This window comes from Lycium ferocissimum, chromosome 5, assembly GCF_029784015.1.
Source record: "Lycium ferocissimum isolate CSIRO_LF1 chromosome 5, AGI_CSIRO_Lferr_CH_V1, whole genome shotgun sequence".
Classification (NCBI taxonomy): domain Eukaryota; kingdom Viridiplantae; phylum Streptophyta; class Magnoliopsida; order Solanales; family Solanaceae; genus Lycium; species Lycium ferocissimum.
Genome location: NC_081346.1, coordinates 35,904,966 through 35,926,316, shown reverse-complemented (window position 1 = coordinate 35,926,316; position 21,351 = coordinate 35,904,966). Strand labels below are relative to the sequence as shown.

The following is a 21,351-nucleotide window of genomic DNA, read 5'->3' as shown; positions in this document are numbered from 1 at the left end:
ATTGCTCCCTTTTTCCCGGAGCCTATTTTTTAAAAGGGGTCCCTTTTGTTGTTATATGTGTTTATGGGGGGACGAGGGGCCCCGCCCCCGTCAAAAACGTTGTTATTTAGAGGCCCGTAATAGCGGGGTTTGTATATAGTTACGGTTGTTGGTTTTCGTAGCTTATGTTTTGGGGCGTTCCATTCGTGGTAGCAGCCTTGTCGGCTTGCGTATATATGTTTTGGGATGTTGTGAGTAGTGACGACTTCCCCTTGTCGGCTTGCATATATATATATATATATATATATATATATGTTTTGGAAGTTATGTGTCATGGTAGCCTTGCTTATATACGATGTTATATACCGAAAGTTGTAACTCCTCGGAGACCCAAGTTGTTGTGATATGTATATGTATCACGGCCAGACGACGTCATGCCTTTCTCTATATAAGTTCTTCATTATGCTAGCTGTGGACGATTATAGTTATCAGGTGTATACGAGTGTCTAGCTCGGGCACTAGTCACGGCCTACGGGGTTGGGTCGTGACACATATCTTGTTCTGAAGGCCGTCTTAGGAATATATTTCCTCCTTCACTCTCACCTGATGATAACTGGATCTCAAGTCTATCTTGGAAAACCATTTGGCACCTTGTAATTGATCAAATAAGTCATCAATCCTTGGAAACAGATATTTGTTCTTGATTGTCACCTTATTCAGTTGTCTGTAGTCAATGCACATTTGCAGGGAGCCATCTTTCTTTCTTACAAACAATATGGGTGTTTCTTACAAACAATATGGGTGCTTCCTACGGGGAGGAACTAGGCCTAATAAAGCCTTTCTCAAGCAAGTCCTTCAGCTTCTCCTTCAACTCTCTCAACTTTGCGGGAGCCATTCATACAAGGAGGAATAGATATGGTTTAGTATCCGTAGCACATCAATAGCAAAATTAATCTCCCGCCGAGGGAAGGCCACGGATGCTCATCCAGGAATACATATGGAAACTCGTCCACCATGGGGACAGACTGAAGAGTCGGTGATTCGGCTTCTATATCTTGAACCCGGACTAAATGATAAATACAATCTTTAGCAATCATTTTCCTCGCCTTGAGATAGGAAATAAACCTATCTCTCGGAGACGCTGTATTTCCCTTCCATTCCAAAACTGGATCTCACGGAAACTGGAAGCGAACCATCTTTGTTCTACAATCGACATTGGCATAGCAAGAAGCCAACCAATCCATGCCAATAATAACATCAAAGTCCACCATTTTCAACTCATGTAAATCAGCCATAGTACGATGATTACAAATCACAACTACACAATTTCTATATACTCGGCTAGTTATTACCGGTTCACCAACGGGTGTCGATACCTCAAAAGGTTTAATTGATTCCAGCAATAGATGGAGTAACATATGACAAGGTGGAGCCTAGATCAATCAAAGCATATATATCATGAGAAAATACCGATAATATACCTTTCACGACATCAGGGGAGGACTCAAGATCCTGTCGTCCAGCGAAAGCATAAATACGGAGCTGAGGAACACTAGAACTAGGAGCTCCTCCTCTACCTCTACCACGGCTGACTGGCGCCTGTAAACCTTGCCCCGGAGGGCGTATAGATGATTAAAACCCGGTTGCCGACCTTGAAGGCTGGACCCTACCCCTACCACCAATCGAGGGGCAGTCACGCATAATATGGCCTGGCCGACTGCATGCATAGAACACATCTGAGCCTAATCGACATTGGCCCCAATGTAACTTCCGGCACCGAGAACATCGTGGCATGGGTAGCCTTGCCTGGCTCAAGTTGTCTCTGTAATGAGAACCTGAAGCTTTAAAACTCTGGCTTGGCCCGAAATGAGTAGATCTATCAAATCTCTAGCCCGTATATCGCGGAGGGGCACTAGTCATGGAATGGCCTGAATGCCTAGAAAACTACTGTCTTTGCCCTCCTCTAAACTCACTAGTCGGACCCGAAGATCTAGCCCTCTTGTTATAACCTCTGTCAAGCTCACGCTCACCTCTTTACGGTTGTTGGCTTTCCTCCAAATTCTGGGCATGGTCTTGAATGAGGGAAATGTCCATATTGTCCTAAAGGGACGCATTCAAGCACTTATCCATCAAATGTGGCCCTAAGCCACTCACAAATCGGTGCGCTCGATCACCCATATCCACTACTATAGCCAGAGTATACCTAGCCAAAGAATTGAAGCGGAGACTATACTCTAAGGCACTCATACTTTCTTGCTTAAGATTCAAGAACTTATCGGCTCTAGCCGGCCGAATTTCTGGGGGCAAGTAATGTCGAAGGAAAGCATCAACAAATTCTTGCCATACCGGGGGAGGTGCATTGACTCCCTAAAAGACATCCAAAACCGTATACCAATGAACCGCAACATCCCGCAATCTATATGATGCTAACTCTACCGATTCAACGTCTGAAGCATGCATTAGCCGAAGTGTCCTCAACATTCCATCAATAAAGTTTTGAGGGTCCTCATCCGGTTTTGACTCGAAAAACTCCGGAGGGTTCAAGCTAATAAAATCACGGGCTCTAGCGCTCACAGTCCTATCACTATAAGCCATACCCTGCCGATGGGCCTGCGCGGCAACCAATTGAGTCAATAATTGAATGGCCTCTTTCATCTCTTAGCCCAAAACCGCTGGTGGAGGAGCTGGAGGTGCTGGATCTGGGTTTGAGACTCCCTCATGCTCCTCAGAAAAAGGCAAAGAGTGAGAGAACTGAGATTGAACCTCATTCTGGGACTCACCTTTCTCTATATCCTTGGCGGTACTCTTTCAGCCTACCTTTCTACCACTGTCTTGCCCTTTTGGGCTGCCGTACCTTTCCTCTTTACAGGTATTTCTGAAATACATAACACACGTTTAAAGGAAGAGAAATCCTTATATCATGGCTCTATCACACGATCTTATGGAAGGTCATTTGTTCCTAAAATACCCGTACCCTCCTGTTTATAAGTATGGCGCGCAGCACACCCATAAACGAGACTCTACTGGACACGGCTCATAGACACACCCTATGAAGGAACTGCTCTGATACCACTTTTGTCACGACCCAACCAGAGGGTCATGACGGGCACCCGGAGCTAACCTACCCAGGAACCTCTCATCATACTTTCACAACCAAAAATAGGTAAGCCACATGGCTAACTCGCGATTACGTGCATCAATAATACAAATTCTATCGGGCAAGAGCACTTTCATATCAACATTAATAACTATGCCCGGGTCCATATACTTAAGCCGACGGGGCTAACAAAATGATATACAAAAATGTGGGCCGATAAGGCCGAAAGACATCTAGGTATGCATAACTGTCTACGAGTCTCTAAGAAGAGTATGTAATATCACAAAGACGGGAGAGGGCCCCGCCATGCCCATATATATACACAAAAAATAGTACCAACAGCTACAGCTCCGGATCAAATGGAGCTCCTCTAAGCAGTCTCTGGATAAGCAATCTAAGGATCAAGTCTATCTCTTTGTCCACCTGCGGGGATGACGCAGCGTCCACAAACAAAAGGATGTCTGTACGAAAAATGTACTGAGTATGTATGGCATAATCAATAGCATAATAGAAACATGAAAAGTAACATAAGATGGAAGAGTCATGGGATGATAGAGCCATTTATACCTCTAGCGACGTTCATCATATTTACTTGATAGAGCCATTTATACCTCTAGTGACGTTCATCATATTTACTTACACTTTTTTCTAATGGGAACCTTCTATTACATATACTTACATATATAGTAGTACTATACCCGACCATAGAGTTTCGGTGTTTTACATACCCGACCATGACAAGGCTCGGTGTTATACATATCTGGCCCTACCAAGGCTCGGTGTTATCGGTACCCAACTGCAGTGGTGCGCGCGCAATAGATGTCATACCCGGGCACATAAACTCGGTATTACATACTGGCCATACATGCATATATATATATATATATATATATATATATATACACACACATACATATACACCTGGGGGTACCTACGTAGCATCAACATAATCATCGTCAATATATTTTTCTCGGAGGATCAACTATCGTAGGGTGAGATCAACGACATCATGAGAGTATCAAGAACTATGAGCTTGTGTGATGCTAGGAATGAAATCATCATGGAAGATACTATAGATTTCACATGAAGGTATACATCAATGGGATCATGCCTTAAGAAAGAAGGCTAAAGGGTTAGCCTTACATACCTTTTCATCTCCTTAACTACTTAATGTTCATCTCCAAAGCTTGAGAGATCTACATTTAAAAGGATTCATACCATGGTTAAGTCTTAAAGAAACTTTTAAATTCAAACTACAATAATTCATGAGTTAACGAAAATTAGGCAGCATTTCCCCTATTTCATCGACTTCCACCATATCATAAAACAACTCCCCAACAACTATAATAACATCCACAATATCATAATCAAGTAGTCATATTCCATTAAGTCTCAAAATTCATTCTCATATTCAACTTATATCAACAACTTTACACCAACCCCTTGCACAATTGCATACAACACTTCCTTGTCATTATTATCACCCTTCACAACAAGATTATACTCATAGCATTCTAAGAATCATATCTCAAGCTAATTTACTACTCAAAATATCATTAGTTCTACATTTGAGCTTCATTTTCTACTTTCTTCCCTCACCCAAGTTATTCAACAACCAAACATGCTTAAAAACCTGAAATAGACATGAAAACTAACCTTTTATCTCATAGGTATGAGCTTTGGATCAAGTTACCAACTTGTATGAAACCCCTAGCTTCAATACCAAAGAAATCCTAGTGAGTCTCCCAACACATGATATCTTAATTCTTGCTATTTGATCTTTCATTTCTCTTGGGTTTGAGTTGAATATGCTTGGGAGAAGGCTCTAGAGCTTTTAAGAGTTTGGGAGAAGTGGGAAATGAAAAATAAGACAAGGGTCGTCCATATATATAAAATGAAAAAAACTGGCTCGACCGATTTATACGGCCATTTATACGATTCATATAACTTATACGGTCCATATAAATAGACCCGTATAATCCCACCATGGGATTACCCTTCACTATAATGGTTATACGGACCATTATACGGGCCGTATAAGTTATACGGTCCGTATAAGTGGCCGTATAAGCCAAATTTTCCCAAAACTTTCTCTCGTTGATTCACTCAACCTCCAATCCTTATGGAACCTTATTGACACTTATATAATACTTCATTAATCATCTAAGAAGCCTTATAGCTCCTCCTCAAGACATTACTAAGTAATTATTTGCTCAATTGTTACGAAACCTTCCCAAATATGACTTACATTTCACTTCCTTCGACGAACGTAGTTCCACAGATTCATATGACTTTAAAATCTTATGGTACACACTTTAAGCTATCTAATACTCTCCTTAATCTCATAAAGACTTCATATTCACCTTAAACTCGCATTAGTCCACTCACAATGCAACAAGTCCGAAATCCTCGAGATGTAACATTTCGGTAGAGCATCCTCTGTAGTTGTAGTATTACTAACCTAAAGGTTATAATGTCTCAATATAGATATCCTTTAGTAATGGAGACAAATGCGGATACTTGTATCTCATATTTTTCTTAACTTCTCAAGTCATCTCCTCTACCTTCACATTCTTTCATAGTACTATTACCAAGGCTACATCTCTAGTTTTTAGTCCACAATCCTAGAACTTTGGCAATCTGAGAGGGTAGTAGGGACTTCCTCATACGATAATTGTTTTGTACTCAAAATATCATCATTTGGTATAATTATGGGGGGATTTCTCAATACACTTGCGAAGCATAGACATGTAAAAGACTAAATATACAGGTTTCAATTTTGAGGGTAAATCTAGTAGGTCCTTCAACCATCATCTTGCGAAGTCTAAGATATCCAAGGGTCATACTTACCTTCCTTATTACTTTTCGTAAATTTCTTCAGGATGAGATTCCAAATTTCAAACAATCTGACATTCTCCCATTCTTATAGAGCTTCATATGAGCTATATGGATACTGAAATGATGACTAATGCCATATGCAAATTCAATCCATACTAACTAGTCATCCTAATTTTCTTCAAGGTTCTAATATACATGCTCTTGACATATCCTTGGACGTCGAAAAAGTGTGCTCTACTTACCCACTTACCTCAAGGTGGGAAAGAATACTGGAGTAATCTATATTCTTTAGGTTTCTCTGTATATGCTGATCCTCATGTGCTAGTAGAGAACTGATCATCTTAATCGGGTAACCAAAGCTACTAGATAATCGAATAATTCCATGCTGATCATTTCCTGAATATTCTATGCCTGGAATTCTCATATCATCTGTATACACATTTGTATCATCAAATAATCGCGTTCCTCTGAATAGTTCATTTTCATTTTAGTCCTTCTCAATTGATAACTCCACTTCTTTCCATCGACAAGATGTTACTAGATTCTGGCTCGAATACTTTTGCCTTTAAGGCTTCCCTGTACAATGCTTTCCTAACTGTTCTATGATGCTAGAACTTTGTATCCACACAACTAGCTTGCGGTGGTTATTTCACTTAACTTTTATATTAGTCTACTATCTACTTCGAATACCATCATACTCAATCCTTCTCTGCTTCTCTTCATTTACGAACTTCCTATTACACTCTTATCTTGAAGTCTTCGAGTAATTTCCTCCTTAGTGTACTCCTTTCAATCTTTACTTAGTCATGCACATGACTGACTGGTTATGTTTATCATCAAATCATCCTCACATCTTATCGACCCGCTAGTGTAATATCCCTTTGAGGTAGTTTCCAATTCCTTTATTATCATATTTTCATCTTTTAACAAGGCCTACTTCTGATCCAATACTTGTTTGTCTCATCTTCCCCCTTTAGGGTGTTATCCCATTATTCTATATTTAACATCCCATTAGTTCTCCTTTTTCTTGCAAGTACGTACTCTCAGCGAATCCGCAACTAATCTTAGTTGTGACTATTCATCATCGGACTTTATCTAGTCAGTTGGACATATTTGTAATGAGTCACATATTCCCGTAGAGGTACTGGTTCTGGATGGGTCTAATCTTTCCTCAAAATGATCTTCATAGTTCCTTTACTGTTCTTCAAAAATCACCTTTCTCCTATTACTCACTTTCCCATTTCATCATTGTAATGGCATCTAACGCAAATTTTTATTCTTAAAATCTGCGCTGATTGTTAATATTCCTCCTTTTCTTCACTCCATAAATACTCGGTCTTTAGACAGACCTTTCTTAACTACAACTTCATATTATTAATGAAGGGCACATCTTATATCAACTTACGACTTCAAACTCATTCATCTGCCATCATACAACTAATTTCTTCAAAGCATCATTCACATCCTTCATTAGCTATTCAGCCTTGTATTACTAACTCAATAATCTTGTGACAAAAGAGCTTTTGAAAGAGAATTTTTCTATACCTTAGTCCTACCTTTGTCTTATATTCATATCTCCTTATACTCGTACATCCGTACAACATCCCTGCCAATATATTTTATATGATAAAAAGGCCCTTGTTGATATCTGGCTTAGTAACGTACATCGTTCTCTTTTCTCTTTTACCCCTTTGTACTCTTAAATCACTAGCATATTTATACTCAAGGGTCATATTTAAACAAATACTTATCCCCTTCCACTTCTTACTTCGAGACGAAGTTACAACTCCCATCTAATCATTTTGACGTCTTATTAATGTAACACTTTGAAAGGTTTAATCGACTCAAGTTTCTCCCAATCCGACAAGAAATATAAGGAGGAACATATAATAATGTAGAATGCGGATCAATCAATACATACACTTCATAAGAGAATACTGATAATACACCTGTGACAACATCAAGGGATGACTCAAGATCCTGTCGCCTAGCAAGTACATACTGATAACATAGCTCTATCGCACGCTCTAAGAGGAGAAAGAAAGGTCAATCATTCCTAAATTCCCTGCAGCCTCCTGTTTATAAGTATGGCGTGCTTCACACCCATAAATAAGACTCTATTGGACACGGCTCGTAGACACACCCTAGGACGAACTGCTCTGATACCACTTTTGTCACGACCCAACCAAAGGGCCATGACGGGCACCCGAAACTAACCTACCGAGCCCCTCTGAACATACATCTCATAATCATCTCTAGGTGGACCACAAAGATAGCTCATGGGTGTCATGATCTATAAGGGCATATGTCACAAGATAACGGCACATTTCTATATAATCATCAACGATTATACCCATCATCACAAGCCGACAAGGCTGCCAAAATATAATACAACAATATGAACTAATAAGGTTAGGGGACATCTAGCTACATACATCTGTCTACGAGCCTCTATATAGAATACAAGAATCCATAAATATGGGGCAGGACTCCGCCATGCCCCAGTATATACACAAAAGAGTAATACTAATAGACTACGGATCTGAAGCAAATGGAGCGCTTCTGAGACTCCGCTGATGAAGCTCCTAAGGATCTGATCCATCTCCCTGCTTCCCTGCGGGTATGAACGCAACGTCCATAAGAAAGGATGTCAGTATGAATAATATACTGAGTATGTAAGGCATGAATAGTAACATGATAAAAGCACGAAGAATAGCGTAAGATAAAAAAAAATTGTTTATAACTCATGATACCTTTTAAGACATTCATCATGCTTACCTAACCTTTTTCTAGAAGAAATATTTCATATATTCACATACATACCTATACAATATTGGTACTCGGCCATAGTAAGGCTCGGTAATATCAGTACCCGGCCATAATAGGACTCGGTAATATCAGTACCCGGCCATAATAGGACTTGGTAATATCGCAAAATAGCTATACACATGTATAATATAAGTAGCATGCATAAGAGCAGAAATAAGAGCTACTACTTTATCAGAGTGAAGTAAGGTCGGTAACCTCTGATTTATATTATGGAACAATCATCACCGCTATATCTCACCTTGAAGGGACAACTATCATGAGGTGAGATCAACAACAATGAATAAAACCAAGAAAATCATGAAATAAGCTCAATAATCTCATAATGGCATCAAATCCATAAGCTTTGAAATCTCTAGAATGGGATCATCATCATCATTATCATCATAGAAAACATCTATCTTTGGCATCATAAGAACATCTAGCTTTTTGGGAATAAGAATATTATGGAAAACACGTATAGGTTCGTAAGAAAGAATCATTCCTTTATAAAGAAAGGGACAGCCTTAACATACCTTTTTGGTCTCCTACTACTTAACGCTTATCCTCCCAAGCTTGTAAATCTACATTCAAGAGGATTTATACTATTATTAGGATTATCGTCATATGCTTATCTTAAGCCTTCAAATTAAATCCTTTTAGAATCTGCCGAAATTCGGGCAACATCTCCCCTGTTTATATCCCCAGCCCGAAATCACAATACCAACAACCAACAACAATAACAACAACATCATCATCAATACCAAAATACTCCATAAAACATCCCACACGATGTTTATTCGATTTCTCAACCAACTAATTCATTATACGACTATTTAATAGCTCTATCTTCGTAAATACACCTAAATCACTATCAAAAAGGAGAGATTCTTACCTTATTCCCACTAGAGCTGCAATATCTTCAATATCCACCTTGTATCCAGGCCAAGATTCACCGCAACACAATACTATAATCACAACTATACGCTATTCGAACCTAAATCCCAAGATTACACTTGATTTGGGCTAAAATTTATGGATGGAAGTTGGGAGAATGTTCTAGCTGTTTCAGGATATTTCTGAGGGGTGGTTTGGATGAAAATAAGCTGTAAAACCCCTTTTATAATATTCTAGAGTCAGTTTCCACCGACCTAGAATTTTCGCGCACTGTAGCTGCGCGCGCCTTTGCTCCGCTGGCCTAAATTGTGATGTCCATAACTCTCTACTTCGATGTCATATCGACGAGTGGTTTGTTGCGTTAGAAAATAGACTTCATGAACTTCATTTTAGGCTTTTACTTTACTTCAAAACTCTTCATATGCTAAACGATATACTTCTCTAAATTTGATCCAAAATTTTTGTCCAAATTTTCCCAAATTTTTGACAAACTTATTTTTTTTGATTTGCTTGATCCCAGAACCGTTAGACATTTGCTTAACAGTTGTTAAGAGTATTACTTAACCTTATAAGGGTTCCATGACCTGTCCGAGCTTATGTTAGTTTACTCACGACGCAAATGACACGAAAATTTTCGAGGTGTAACAGACTCAAATGATAATACTTAGACTAACATCATAAGGATCTTTCATAAAGTATACGGTATTTTAATAGGATTCAATGAACGACTTAGTCAGACGTTTACTTAATTTCATATAATATTGAAAATTTCATAAAAATAGAGATTTTCGGAAAAAAATATACATCTTTCATAAAATATATGTACTTCTCATAAAATATGTATTTTTTTGTAAAATATATATATATATATATATATATATATATATATATATATATATATATATATATATATATGTGTGTGTGTGTGTGTGTGTGTGTAAATCCGGAATAGACTCGAATGGATTGATAATGCACGCTAGGGGTTCTATTGATTCGTGCCAAGGGAAAGGATAGCGAAGACCTTACATACCTTTATCTTCAAAAACATGACCTAGAGGAATTCCCTATTCCGATGTTGTTCCTTCTCTCGCACTTAAATGGAAATGTACGATCTGGGTTAGTCTTCTCTTAGCTTGCATGTGAAGTATTCTAGGTGTTATATCTAATTCTTTCGGAATTATGGAAATCCAGGCAGCATCTCCTCTGTTTATACTCTAATCCCAAGATTATAACAACAACCCAACACCAACAATCATAATCCAAACGCATTCCCATACTAATTTGTCAAAAATATCCATTATAATCCATCATCAATACCCATCACAGATTTATTTCGTATTTCCACCAATTCGACTAAATCTAGCAATACCCATTTCTGAATTTATGTAAATTTTGATAATGGTGGAAGAATCTTACCTTAAATGGGTTGCATGCGTGAGACACCACCTAGTTTCGAGGTTCTCGCTCTTATCCAAGATGATACGACAACGAAAATCGAAAACTACAAAGCAATATGTACTTTCCGAGCCTAAGTTAAAGTTGGAACCCACCAAATGGGGCTAAGGTTGGTGTGGAGGCTTGCAAGAGTGTTGGAAAGGTTTCTAGAGACTTGTAGGTGGTGAGAATGGGTGAAAATGAGTTAAAAAAATGAGTTTGGGGCTATTTAAAGGGCTGTGGGCCCGGTCACTTAATGGATTTTTAAGTGGGCTTCTAGGATTTTAGCGCAGGTTCGCGGGCTTCATGCAGTCCATTTTAAAATAACCATAACCTCCTACTCCGATGTCATATCGCCGAACGGTTTGTTGCGTTGGAAACTAGACTCGATGAACTTCAATTTGGATAGTTTATTCACTCTATAGCTGCTCATATGCTAGCAGATATACCCTTCACAATTTGGACCAAAAATCCAGTCCGAAATTTGCCCAGTTTTTTTCACAGCTTTGACAACTTACTTTCTCCAACCCGCTTGACCCTGGAATCTTTAGCTATTCTCTTATTACATATTAAAAGCCTTTCTTAGCCTTATAAGAGTTTCATGGCCTCTCCGGGATACTAACAATACGAAATTCTTCCAAGGAGTAACACCCCTTTGTCATGACTTATATCCCGCGTATGCTCACGACGTTAACCCTCCATAAGCTCCTTCTCCAAAAATACACCACAAATACGGAACATCCTTAGCTTCTGGGAGGGCGAGGTGTAACAGACAAGGCCACACTCTGTTAATATATGTAAACTGGCTATCTCCTCAGAACAAGGCCCACACACCCAAAACATATATATATAACTGAGCAAGCCGACAAGGATACAATGGTCGTACAAGACCAACAGTATCAAAATAGATATGCACAAAGTCGGCAAGGCTATCAGACTAACACACTACATACAAGACGCATCTATAATCCTCTAAAGAAAACACAAATGTCCATGGTCGGGACAGGGCTCGGGTCTACCCATCCAACCTATAATCACAAAAGAAAGACTCCAAAAGACATGGCAACTCCGAACAAAGGGAGCTCATCAGTCAGCTGATATCAGATCTTGTCTACTGGGAAGGTCTACCAGACAGTTTATCTATACCTGCAGGCATGAATGCAGCACCCCGGCAATAGGGACGCCAGTACGAAATAATGTACTGAAAATGAAACTGAACTGAAACGTAATAATCTGGAGGTCAAAGAATGCCCTGAATTTCTCACCTGACCTATCTTATATGAAATGTAATATAATAGTACCATCTATCTCACTGACCAAGTGGCTAGGCAACTGTAAAATCTCACTGACCAAGTGCCAAGAAAACTATAAAATCTCACTTATAAAGTGGCCAGGCGACTGTGAAATCTCACTGACCAAGTGTCTAGGTAACTGTCAAATCTCATTCACCAAGTGTCCAGGCTAAAGAAAATGTCTCACTGACCCGTCGGCCAGGCAATCTGTCTCACTGACCCATCGGCCAGGCAATCTGTCTCAGCCGACCCTGGCCGGGCATATCATCTCCTCCGACCAAGTGGCTAGGCTAAAGAAAATGTCTCACTGACCAAGTGGCCCGGCTAAATAAAATGTCTCACAGACCAAGTGGTCAGGCTAAATAAAATATATGTATAGCATGCTGTGTATCATGGATAAACTAATATGTCTCTTTCTGACTCCTCTATTAACAATGAACTAAGGAGCAGATAGAAATCCCTCAGAAGATACAATATCACATCTAAATCCTTACACCTTTATGACAGCTCTAAACAATAGTTCTCTTTCTTTAAGATTCGATAAACGCTTATTATCTACGGATCATGCCAAGAAAAGAAAGGATAACCATTACATACCTCGTCGTCTACTTAACCACTCATTGTTTATCCTCCTGAGCTTTCAAATCTATATTCAAGATGATTCACACTAAGGTTAAGTTGTTGAAATACTCATAAGGTCAACTAAATTAATTGGCGAGCTAACGAAATTTGGGCAGCATTTCCCCTATATCGCTTACTTCCACCAAATTCCAAAACAACTCCCAAACATCATTAACAATATCACTGACCAAGTGGCCGGGCAACTGTAAAATCTCACTGACCAAGTGGCAAGGCAACTATAAAATCTCACTGACCAAGTGGCCAGGCAACTGCAAAATCTCACTGACCAAGTGGCCAGGCTAAAGAAAATGTCTCTCTGACCCGTCGGTCAGGCAATCTGTCTCACTGACCAAGTGGCCAGGCTAAAGAAAATGTCTCATTGATCAAGTGGCCAGGCTAGATAAAATGTCTCACTAACCAAGTGGCCAGGCTAAATAAAATATATGTATATCATGTTGTATATCATGGATAAACTGAAATATATGGAGATGTCAATATGTCTCTTTCTGACTTTTCTATTAACAATGAACTAAGGAGCGGATAGAAATCCCTCAGAAGATACAATATCACATCTAAATCGTTACACCTCTATGACAGCTCTAAACAATAGTTCCTTTTCTTTAAGATTCAATGAACGCTTATTATCTACGGATCATGCCAAGAAAATAAAGGATAGCCATTACATAACTCGTCGTCTACTTAACCACCCAATGGCTATCCTCCCGAGCTTGCAAATCTATATCCAAGATGATTCACACTAAGGTTAAGTCGTTGAAATACTCATAAGGTCAACTAAATTAATTGGCAAGCTAACGAAATTTGGGCAACATTTCCCCTATATCACTTACTTCCACCAAATTCCAAATCAACTCCCAAACATCATTAAAGACATCAACAATACCGTAGCCAAAAGATTATATACAAACTAGGCTCAAATTCATTCAAAACTTCCTTTTAAATTCCATTCATAGCCAACAACTACAACACAATACTTTATAATCTTTCTACCATGATTCTCTTCACCTTGAAGACTTACTAAACCTCTAAATCAACTCAACAAAAGTAATAGAGTGAAGAACATACCTTATACTTGAAGAACTTCACCTTACACAACTTACTCCAAAGCCTATGCACCACAACTTCAACTAGAAGCAAGAACAATCTTCTTTCATGAACTAGTTAAGGATTTTAGAGCTTGATCTTCTCCTAAAATAGTTTGTGATATTTATGATGAGTAGGAATGGTTGAGAGAAATTGGAGAGGCTTTTGGGATCTGATTTTTGAGGAATAATGATCCCTAAGTTGTGGCCCCTTTATTTTTAATCAAGGAACAAAACCTCCACCGCCTCAATTCCACAGTCACTTTCACGGATCGTGAAAACTTTCACTGGCCATGAAAGTTGTCATGAAAATGTTCCAGAAACTCCCCCTCACTGCCACTATTTCACGGTGGCTCAACATCATTTTCACGATCCTTGAAAATAGTCCTGCACTTCTCAGATTTGTGATCTATCAGTTGCATTGGAAAGAAGACTCGCTGAACTTGAATTTACATAGGTTAGCATTCCATAACTCCTCATATTCTAGGAGATATACCTCTTTCAAGTTGGACCAAAAATCATGTCCAAAATTCTGCCAAGTTTTCCCAAAGTTTCGACAAACTTAATGTTACACCCCAAAAAATTTCGCGTTACCAAGACTGTAGACGGCTTAGTATGAGTTCAAGGGAGAGCAAAGTTATACAAGGATGAGGGATGAAGATTACTGTCACGACCCAACCCCGTAGGTCGTGACTAGAGCCCTATCTGGGCACCCAAATGCATCCATCAAACAGAGTTACACACGGATGGCTTATATATACAAATATCAGACGCTGTCTCAGATTATATCAAACACATCCAGGTATAAAACAGAAGCCGACAAGGCTATGCTTCAAATTTACATAATTTCCAGAAAAATTTCGGCAGAGTTTCCTTTGTTTTACGGACTATCCAGAATAACCCTGTACGCAGAAAATACCAACAAAGGCCACACAGGGCCAACAAAACAACATATATACATATGCGGGCCGACAAGGCTGCCGCGGCGAATGGAATCGCCCAAACACAACATATACACACACAGGCGAACGGAGGTAGGCACAACCCACAAACATGTCCACGGACCTCTAAACGACGGACGAGAATCATATGACGGGACAGGGCCCCGCCGTACCCCTGAACAAATATATACAAATGCACGAACAAATATATACCAAAATATAAGCTCCGGAATGAGAGGAGCACTCCAAATAGAAGAAGAGGGTGTCCTAAACAGGTGGATCACCAAACTGTGCGTCTGTACCTGCGGGCATGAAACGCAGCCCCCCGAAGAAAGGGGGTCAGTACGAAATATGTACTGAGTATGCAAAGCAGAAAATATAGTGTACAAATCTGAGTCATGATCGAAATAGAGGTACAGAAAGTAAATGCATTTCCAAAATATCAAAATGTTACTTCAAAATATAACCATGCATAGGGCACAGGAAATATGGTCGCCCGCCTGTCGATGGAGCCATAACACAGCATAACACCAGAAAGTTTCAAATCTCCGTATCCCCGTCACATATCATACACAGCATATCGCCATACACAGCATAACACCAAATATAAGTGGAACCCGGCCCTCGAGCGAGGAACTCGGTGAACCATAAACACAGCATAACACCGGAGTACATCATAATGCGCACGACAACAGAACCGGCCCGGGAACCGGCGAACGATATCATAGTAGGCACGAGCGGAGTAGTGAGTAATCATATGCATAAAATCATTGTCATAAATCCAAAGATAAGTAAAATAGTCATATTTGAAATCAATAATAATTATAACATTCTTTTTCAAAAGTTGTCAAAATTTCATAAGGGAACGTCGCGGGACCCACAGACGGGTGTAGACCCGAACTGGGACCGCCTATGAAAAACATACTCAATCTATATCATACAAACTCCTACGAAAATTTCAAAGCAATCCGAGTTTTTCTGAGAAAGTTATGGGCGTTTGTAGTTTTAGAATCGTTAAAGAATAAATTCTTTCCAAAAAAATCAGCTTTCACATAACCTTTGCAACTTATGAATTCCAACGATATAAGGATCAATGTTATGGCATATTAGCACAAGAATACCAAGGAAACAAATGCGAATCATAGACAAGCTCGGATTGCGAGAATAGAGTTTCCTAGAGGCTCGTATCATAGCCTATTTTAACTAAGGCATGCCAAAAGAAAAGGTTACTTTACATACCTCAAACGCTCTCCACTAAGATCCAAACTCAAGCTAAATCCAACCTATGATTCGGGCTGCCCACGATCTATAAACAAGCCATAAAATGCCAAACATTAGCTAAAGACTTTTTGGGCATTAAATTCCAATTTCGCCCTTAATTCTACAGAAATTTGGGCAGCATTTCCCCTGTAAATAGGCTACCCCGAGAATTTAACTCGGCCAAATCAATCAACAACAACATCAATAACCAACCTAGCAACATTTATAATCAATCCGAAAGGTAATTCAACATTAATAACTCTCTTTTCCATCATTCAACAACATTCATAAATTCAATCCGACGACTTACCTTCAAGCCAACATCGACGCTTATACATTCACATACTAACCCGAACCCATACCAACAATATTTAAAGACATTCTAAGCAATTCATACAACATTTCCAACAATCCAAATTTTCTCCAATTGGCCGAGAACAGCCCCTAACCCGAGAACCCCACTTTCACATTCCTCATTCTCAAATCATGATTTGCATCCACAATTCACATTCTAACAATGCTATTATCATCAATATACAAATTACATTAAATGTACAAAAATCTCCAAATCAGTCCGCAACAATCACAACCTCAATTTGAGCCATTAAACATTCATTTCCAACATAGAATTCATAACGACGACGACTAAAACATTAAGCGATATCAATTCGTTCATTGTCATATAATATGACCCATTTCGACCAACACTACACATATACATATATGGATGATTCTCAATCGTTCTTCACCTTACAATGATCATAATAAGCTAACTAGGCATTCATTCATAATTTCAACACAACACCACAAACACCCATTTGCACGGCTCAAACACCACACACACAACTCACTTCCAACATTCCACATTTCATGATTTTTCCTCCATTATAACATACTACAACAAGCATACAACCTTTATAATATACAAAACATAATCAAATCTTACCTTTTCTATTCAATTTCCCAATAGCCTAGGGTTTCCAAAGATGAAAAATAATGGATTGATCGCTCCAACGACACCTCCACGCTACTTAGGGACCTCAATATAGTGGGTTTACACCAAGGAATTAATTTTAGGAGAGAGCTAGAAATGGGAGTGGATTTTTTTCTTGAAGTTGGCCGAGAGCCTTCAATGGAGGGTCTTCAACTTCTTTTATTTTCTAAGTGTTGAAGATGAACTAAAGATGACTAGTGGTCATCTTTTAATTCCCCTTTTTGAGTTGTACAAAATCTTGGCCCACATTAATGTGTTGGATCAATTAAAAGATGACACAAAATGGTGTGGGCCACTCCACATTACACGGCTACACATGGAAATTGGATGACTTTTTCAACTTTCAATTTTATCACTTTTGGTCCCAAATTCTCCTAATTATTCCATACCAACAAATTCATGAACAACTTATGCCTTAAAAAAAAAAATCCAAGGTCAAAAATCCCGACTTTATATCCCGGAATAGTTTTGTCCTTAACTTATCATAATTAATCCGGATTGTTCCAATGTACAAAAATACGGGTTCTAACATCCTCCCCCCCTTAAGAACATTCGTCCTCGAATGTTAGATTAATCTTACGGGTCATAAAAACAATTTGGGGGAGTTTCTTTTCATCATACATTGTCACAACAATTCATTTATTGATTAACATAGTCAAGTAAAGAAGTTAGATTACCTGTAGGCGCTGAAAACAAATGAGGATACTTCTTCTTCATCTGCTCCTCAGCTTCCCAGGTCACTTCCTCTCGGTTATTATTCCGCCACAGCACTTTAACAGAAGCCATATCTTTGTTCCGCAACCTTTTTACCTGACGATCCAATATGGCTATAGGCTGCTCCTCATAAGATAGCTCCTCTGTGATCTGGATATCATCTACAGGAAATACTCTGGAAGGGTCACCAATACATTTACGAAGCATAGAAACATGAAATACCGGGTGTACCGCTCCCAAATCAGCTGGCAGATCTAACTCATAGGCAACCTTGCCTATTGTGCGAACAATCTGGTACGGTCCAATATATCTCGGACTGAGCTTCCCTTTCTTGCCGAATCTCATAACACCCTTCATAGGTGACACTTTCAGGAAAACCCAATCGCCAATACGAAACTCCAAAGGTCGACGACGATTATGCGTATGATTTACGTCGACTCGGGCTGCCAATAATCTCTCTCGAATAAGTTTCACCTTATCCACGGCCTGTTTGGACCACATACGGGCCAATCAACTCGTCTCCCCAACATCAAACCAACCGATCGGTGACCTACACTTTCGCCATACAATGCCTCATAAGGTGCCATCGAATCTTTGGAGTGGTAGTTGTTATTGATAAGCAAATTCAACAAGCGGCAAATGGTCATCCCGGCTACCTACGAAATCAATAAAACGGGCTCGCAACATATCTTCCAATGTTTCGAATAGTGCGCTCGGCGTCCGTCGGACCGGGGATGGAATGTTGTCAGACCGAGACTCACTGCGTCCCCAATCCCTCCCGAAAGGATCTCCGAAATTAGCGTGAATCGGGCACCTCTGTCGGAGATAATAGAAAAGGGAACTCCGTGAAGTCGCACAATCTCCCGATATAAAGCCCGGCATAATCCTCGGTTGAGTAGGTAGTCGGACCGGAAGAAAATGGGCGATTTTTGTCAACCGATCAACGATAACCCAAATAGAATCATACCTCCGTGGAGTGCGAGGTAAACCTAAGATAAAATCCATATTAATGATCTCCCACTTCCACGACGGTATCTCCATCTCCGTAATAGCCCACCGGGCTTACGGTGCTCAATCTTAACCGCCGACAATTCGGACCGAGCGACGAACTCTCGCTATATCTCTTTTCATACCATCCTACCAATATAAACATACGAGATCATGGTACATCTTCGTCGACCCGGGTGAACGAGAATATCGGGCATAATGTGCCTCGCCCATAACCTGTCGCCGCAACCCTGCAACGTCAAGTACACACAATCTGCCCCTGTGAAATAACACTCCATCAGGTGAAATCTCAAACGGAGTATTCTCCTGTGCCGGGGCTGCATCTGCGTACCGTGCCGAACGGGATCCTCATGCGATGCCGCTTAATATCTTCTGTAATAGAGGACTCAGCAATACCTCGAACAGAAACCCCAACATCTCGGAATCGGCCAAACGAACTCCAAGACTAGCCAGGCGATGAATATCGCGAACCATTTCTTTCCTCTGCGATGGCACACGCTAGGCTACCCATAGACTTGCGACTAAGTGCATACGCCACAACATTAGCTTTCCGGATGGTAGAGAATATCAACATCATAATCTTTCGACAACTCTAACCACCTCTCGTTGTCGCAAGTTCGACTCCTTGCTTAAAGATGTACTGGAGGCTCTTATGATCTGTATAAATATCAACGTGAACACCATACAAATAATGTCTCCACATCTTCAAGGCATGAATCACCGCGGCTAGCTCCAAATCGTGAGTAGGATAATTCTTTTCATGTTTTCTGAGCTGCCGAGAAGCATAAGCTATCACCCTGCCGTGTTGCATCAACACACACCCCAAACCAATACCAGAGGCATCACAATAAATCACATACCCATCTGGACCCTCGGGAAGAGTCAGGACCGGAGCTGTAGTCAACTTCTCTTTCAAATCGGAAGCTACGCTCGCAAGCATCTGACCACTGAAACTTAGCTCCCTTCTGAGTCAGCCTTGTCAAAGGCGCTGAAATCGAAGCAAATTTCTCTACGAATCTCCTGTAATAACCGGCCAATCCCAGAAAGCTACGCACCTCAGTCGGCGTTGTAGGTCTAGGCCAATTCTTTACGGCCTCAATCTTCTGGGTATCCACCCGGACGCCATCAGCCCCAATAATATGTCCCAGAAATGCCACTGAAGATAACCAGAATTCACATTTAGAAAATTTAGCATATAATTTCTGGTGCCGAAGTGTGCCAAGTACCGTCCTCAAATGGTTTGCATGCTCTGCTTCTGACCGAGAATAAACCAGAATATCATCGATAAATACGATCACAAACATATCCAAGAACGGTCTGAATACCCATTCATCGGGTCCATAAACTGCTGGGGCGTTTGTCGGCCCAAAAGACATCACTCGAATTCATAGTGCCCGTATCGGGTCCGAATCTTGTCTTGGGAATATCGGCCTCTCGTACCCGTACACGATGATAGCGACCGCGGGTCTATCTTCGAGAAACACACGGCACCACTAGCTCGATCAAATAAATCATCAACCTGGGGAGGGGATATTTATTCTTGATGGTTACCTTATTCAGCTGCCGGTAATCAATGCACATCCGCAGCGAGCCATCTTTCTTCCTCACAAATAATACCGGAGCTCCCCAGGGTGATGTACTGGGCCGAATGAAACCCTTCTCCAATAAATCTCTCAGCTGCTCCTTTAATTCTTTCAATTCTGCAGGTGCCATTCTGTACGGAGGGATAGAGATAGGCTGGGTATCTGGCAACAAATCAATAGCAAACTCTATCTCCCGCTCGGGAGGAAGACCTGGAAGCTCATCTGGGAATACATCTACAAATTCATTAACCACTGGCCCTGACTGAAGAGTCGGTGCCTCTGCCTCTAAATCATGAACACGGACCAGATGATAAATATACCCCTTTCTGATCATTTTTCTTGCCTTGAGGTATGAAATAAACTTACCCCTCGGCGATCTTTGTATTACACGCCCATTCTATAAGCGGTTCCCCAGAGCGGAAACGGACTATCTTCTTTTGACAGTCAACATTAGCATAACAAGAAGCTAGCCAATCCATACCCATAATCACATCGAACTCAGTCATATCTAACTCTACCAAATCGGCCCTAGTGCAGCGGCCACAGATAATCACTGAACAATCTCTATAAATCTGAGGCTATAACGAGAATCCCCCTACGGTGTAGCTACCTCAAAAGGCTCTATCGACTCGGATTCTATCCCAATTTTACTAGCAACAAGGGGAGAAATATATGATAATGTAGAACCGGGATCAATCGGTGCATGCACATCTCGAGAGAAAACCGAGTAATATACACGTGACGACATTAGGCGACGCCTCCCGGTCTGTCGGTGGCTAATGCATAAA

At 40.3% G+C, this 21,351-nt stretch overlaps 1 protein-coding gene across 1 annotated transcript in view; it reads right to left on the bottom strand.

Moving 5' to 3' along the window:
• Positions 1-18,337, bottom strand: part of LOC132058381 (uncharacterized) — a 96,958-nt gene extending 78,621 nt beyond the window's left edge. Inside the window, exon 1 of the mRNA XM_059450906.1 lies at positions 17,936-18,337. Coding sequence (XP_059306889.1) covers positions 17,936-18,329 — 394 coding nt within the window. The 5' untranslated portion in view covers positions 18,330-18,337. The remainder of the gene's footprint in view (positions 1-17,935) is intronic.
• Between the last annotated feature and the right edge of the window lie 3,014 nt (positions 18,338-21,351).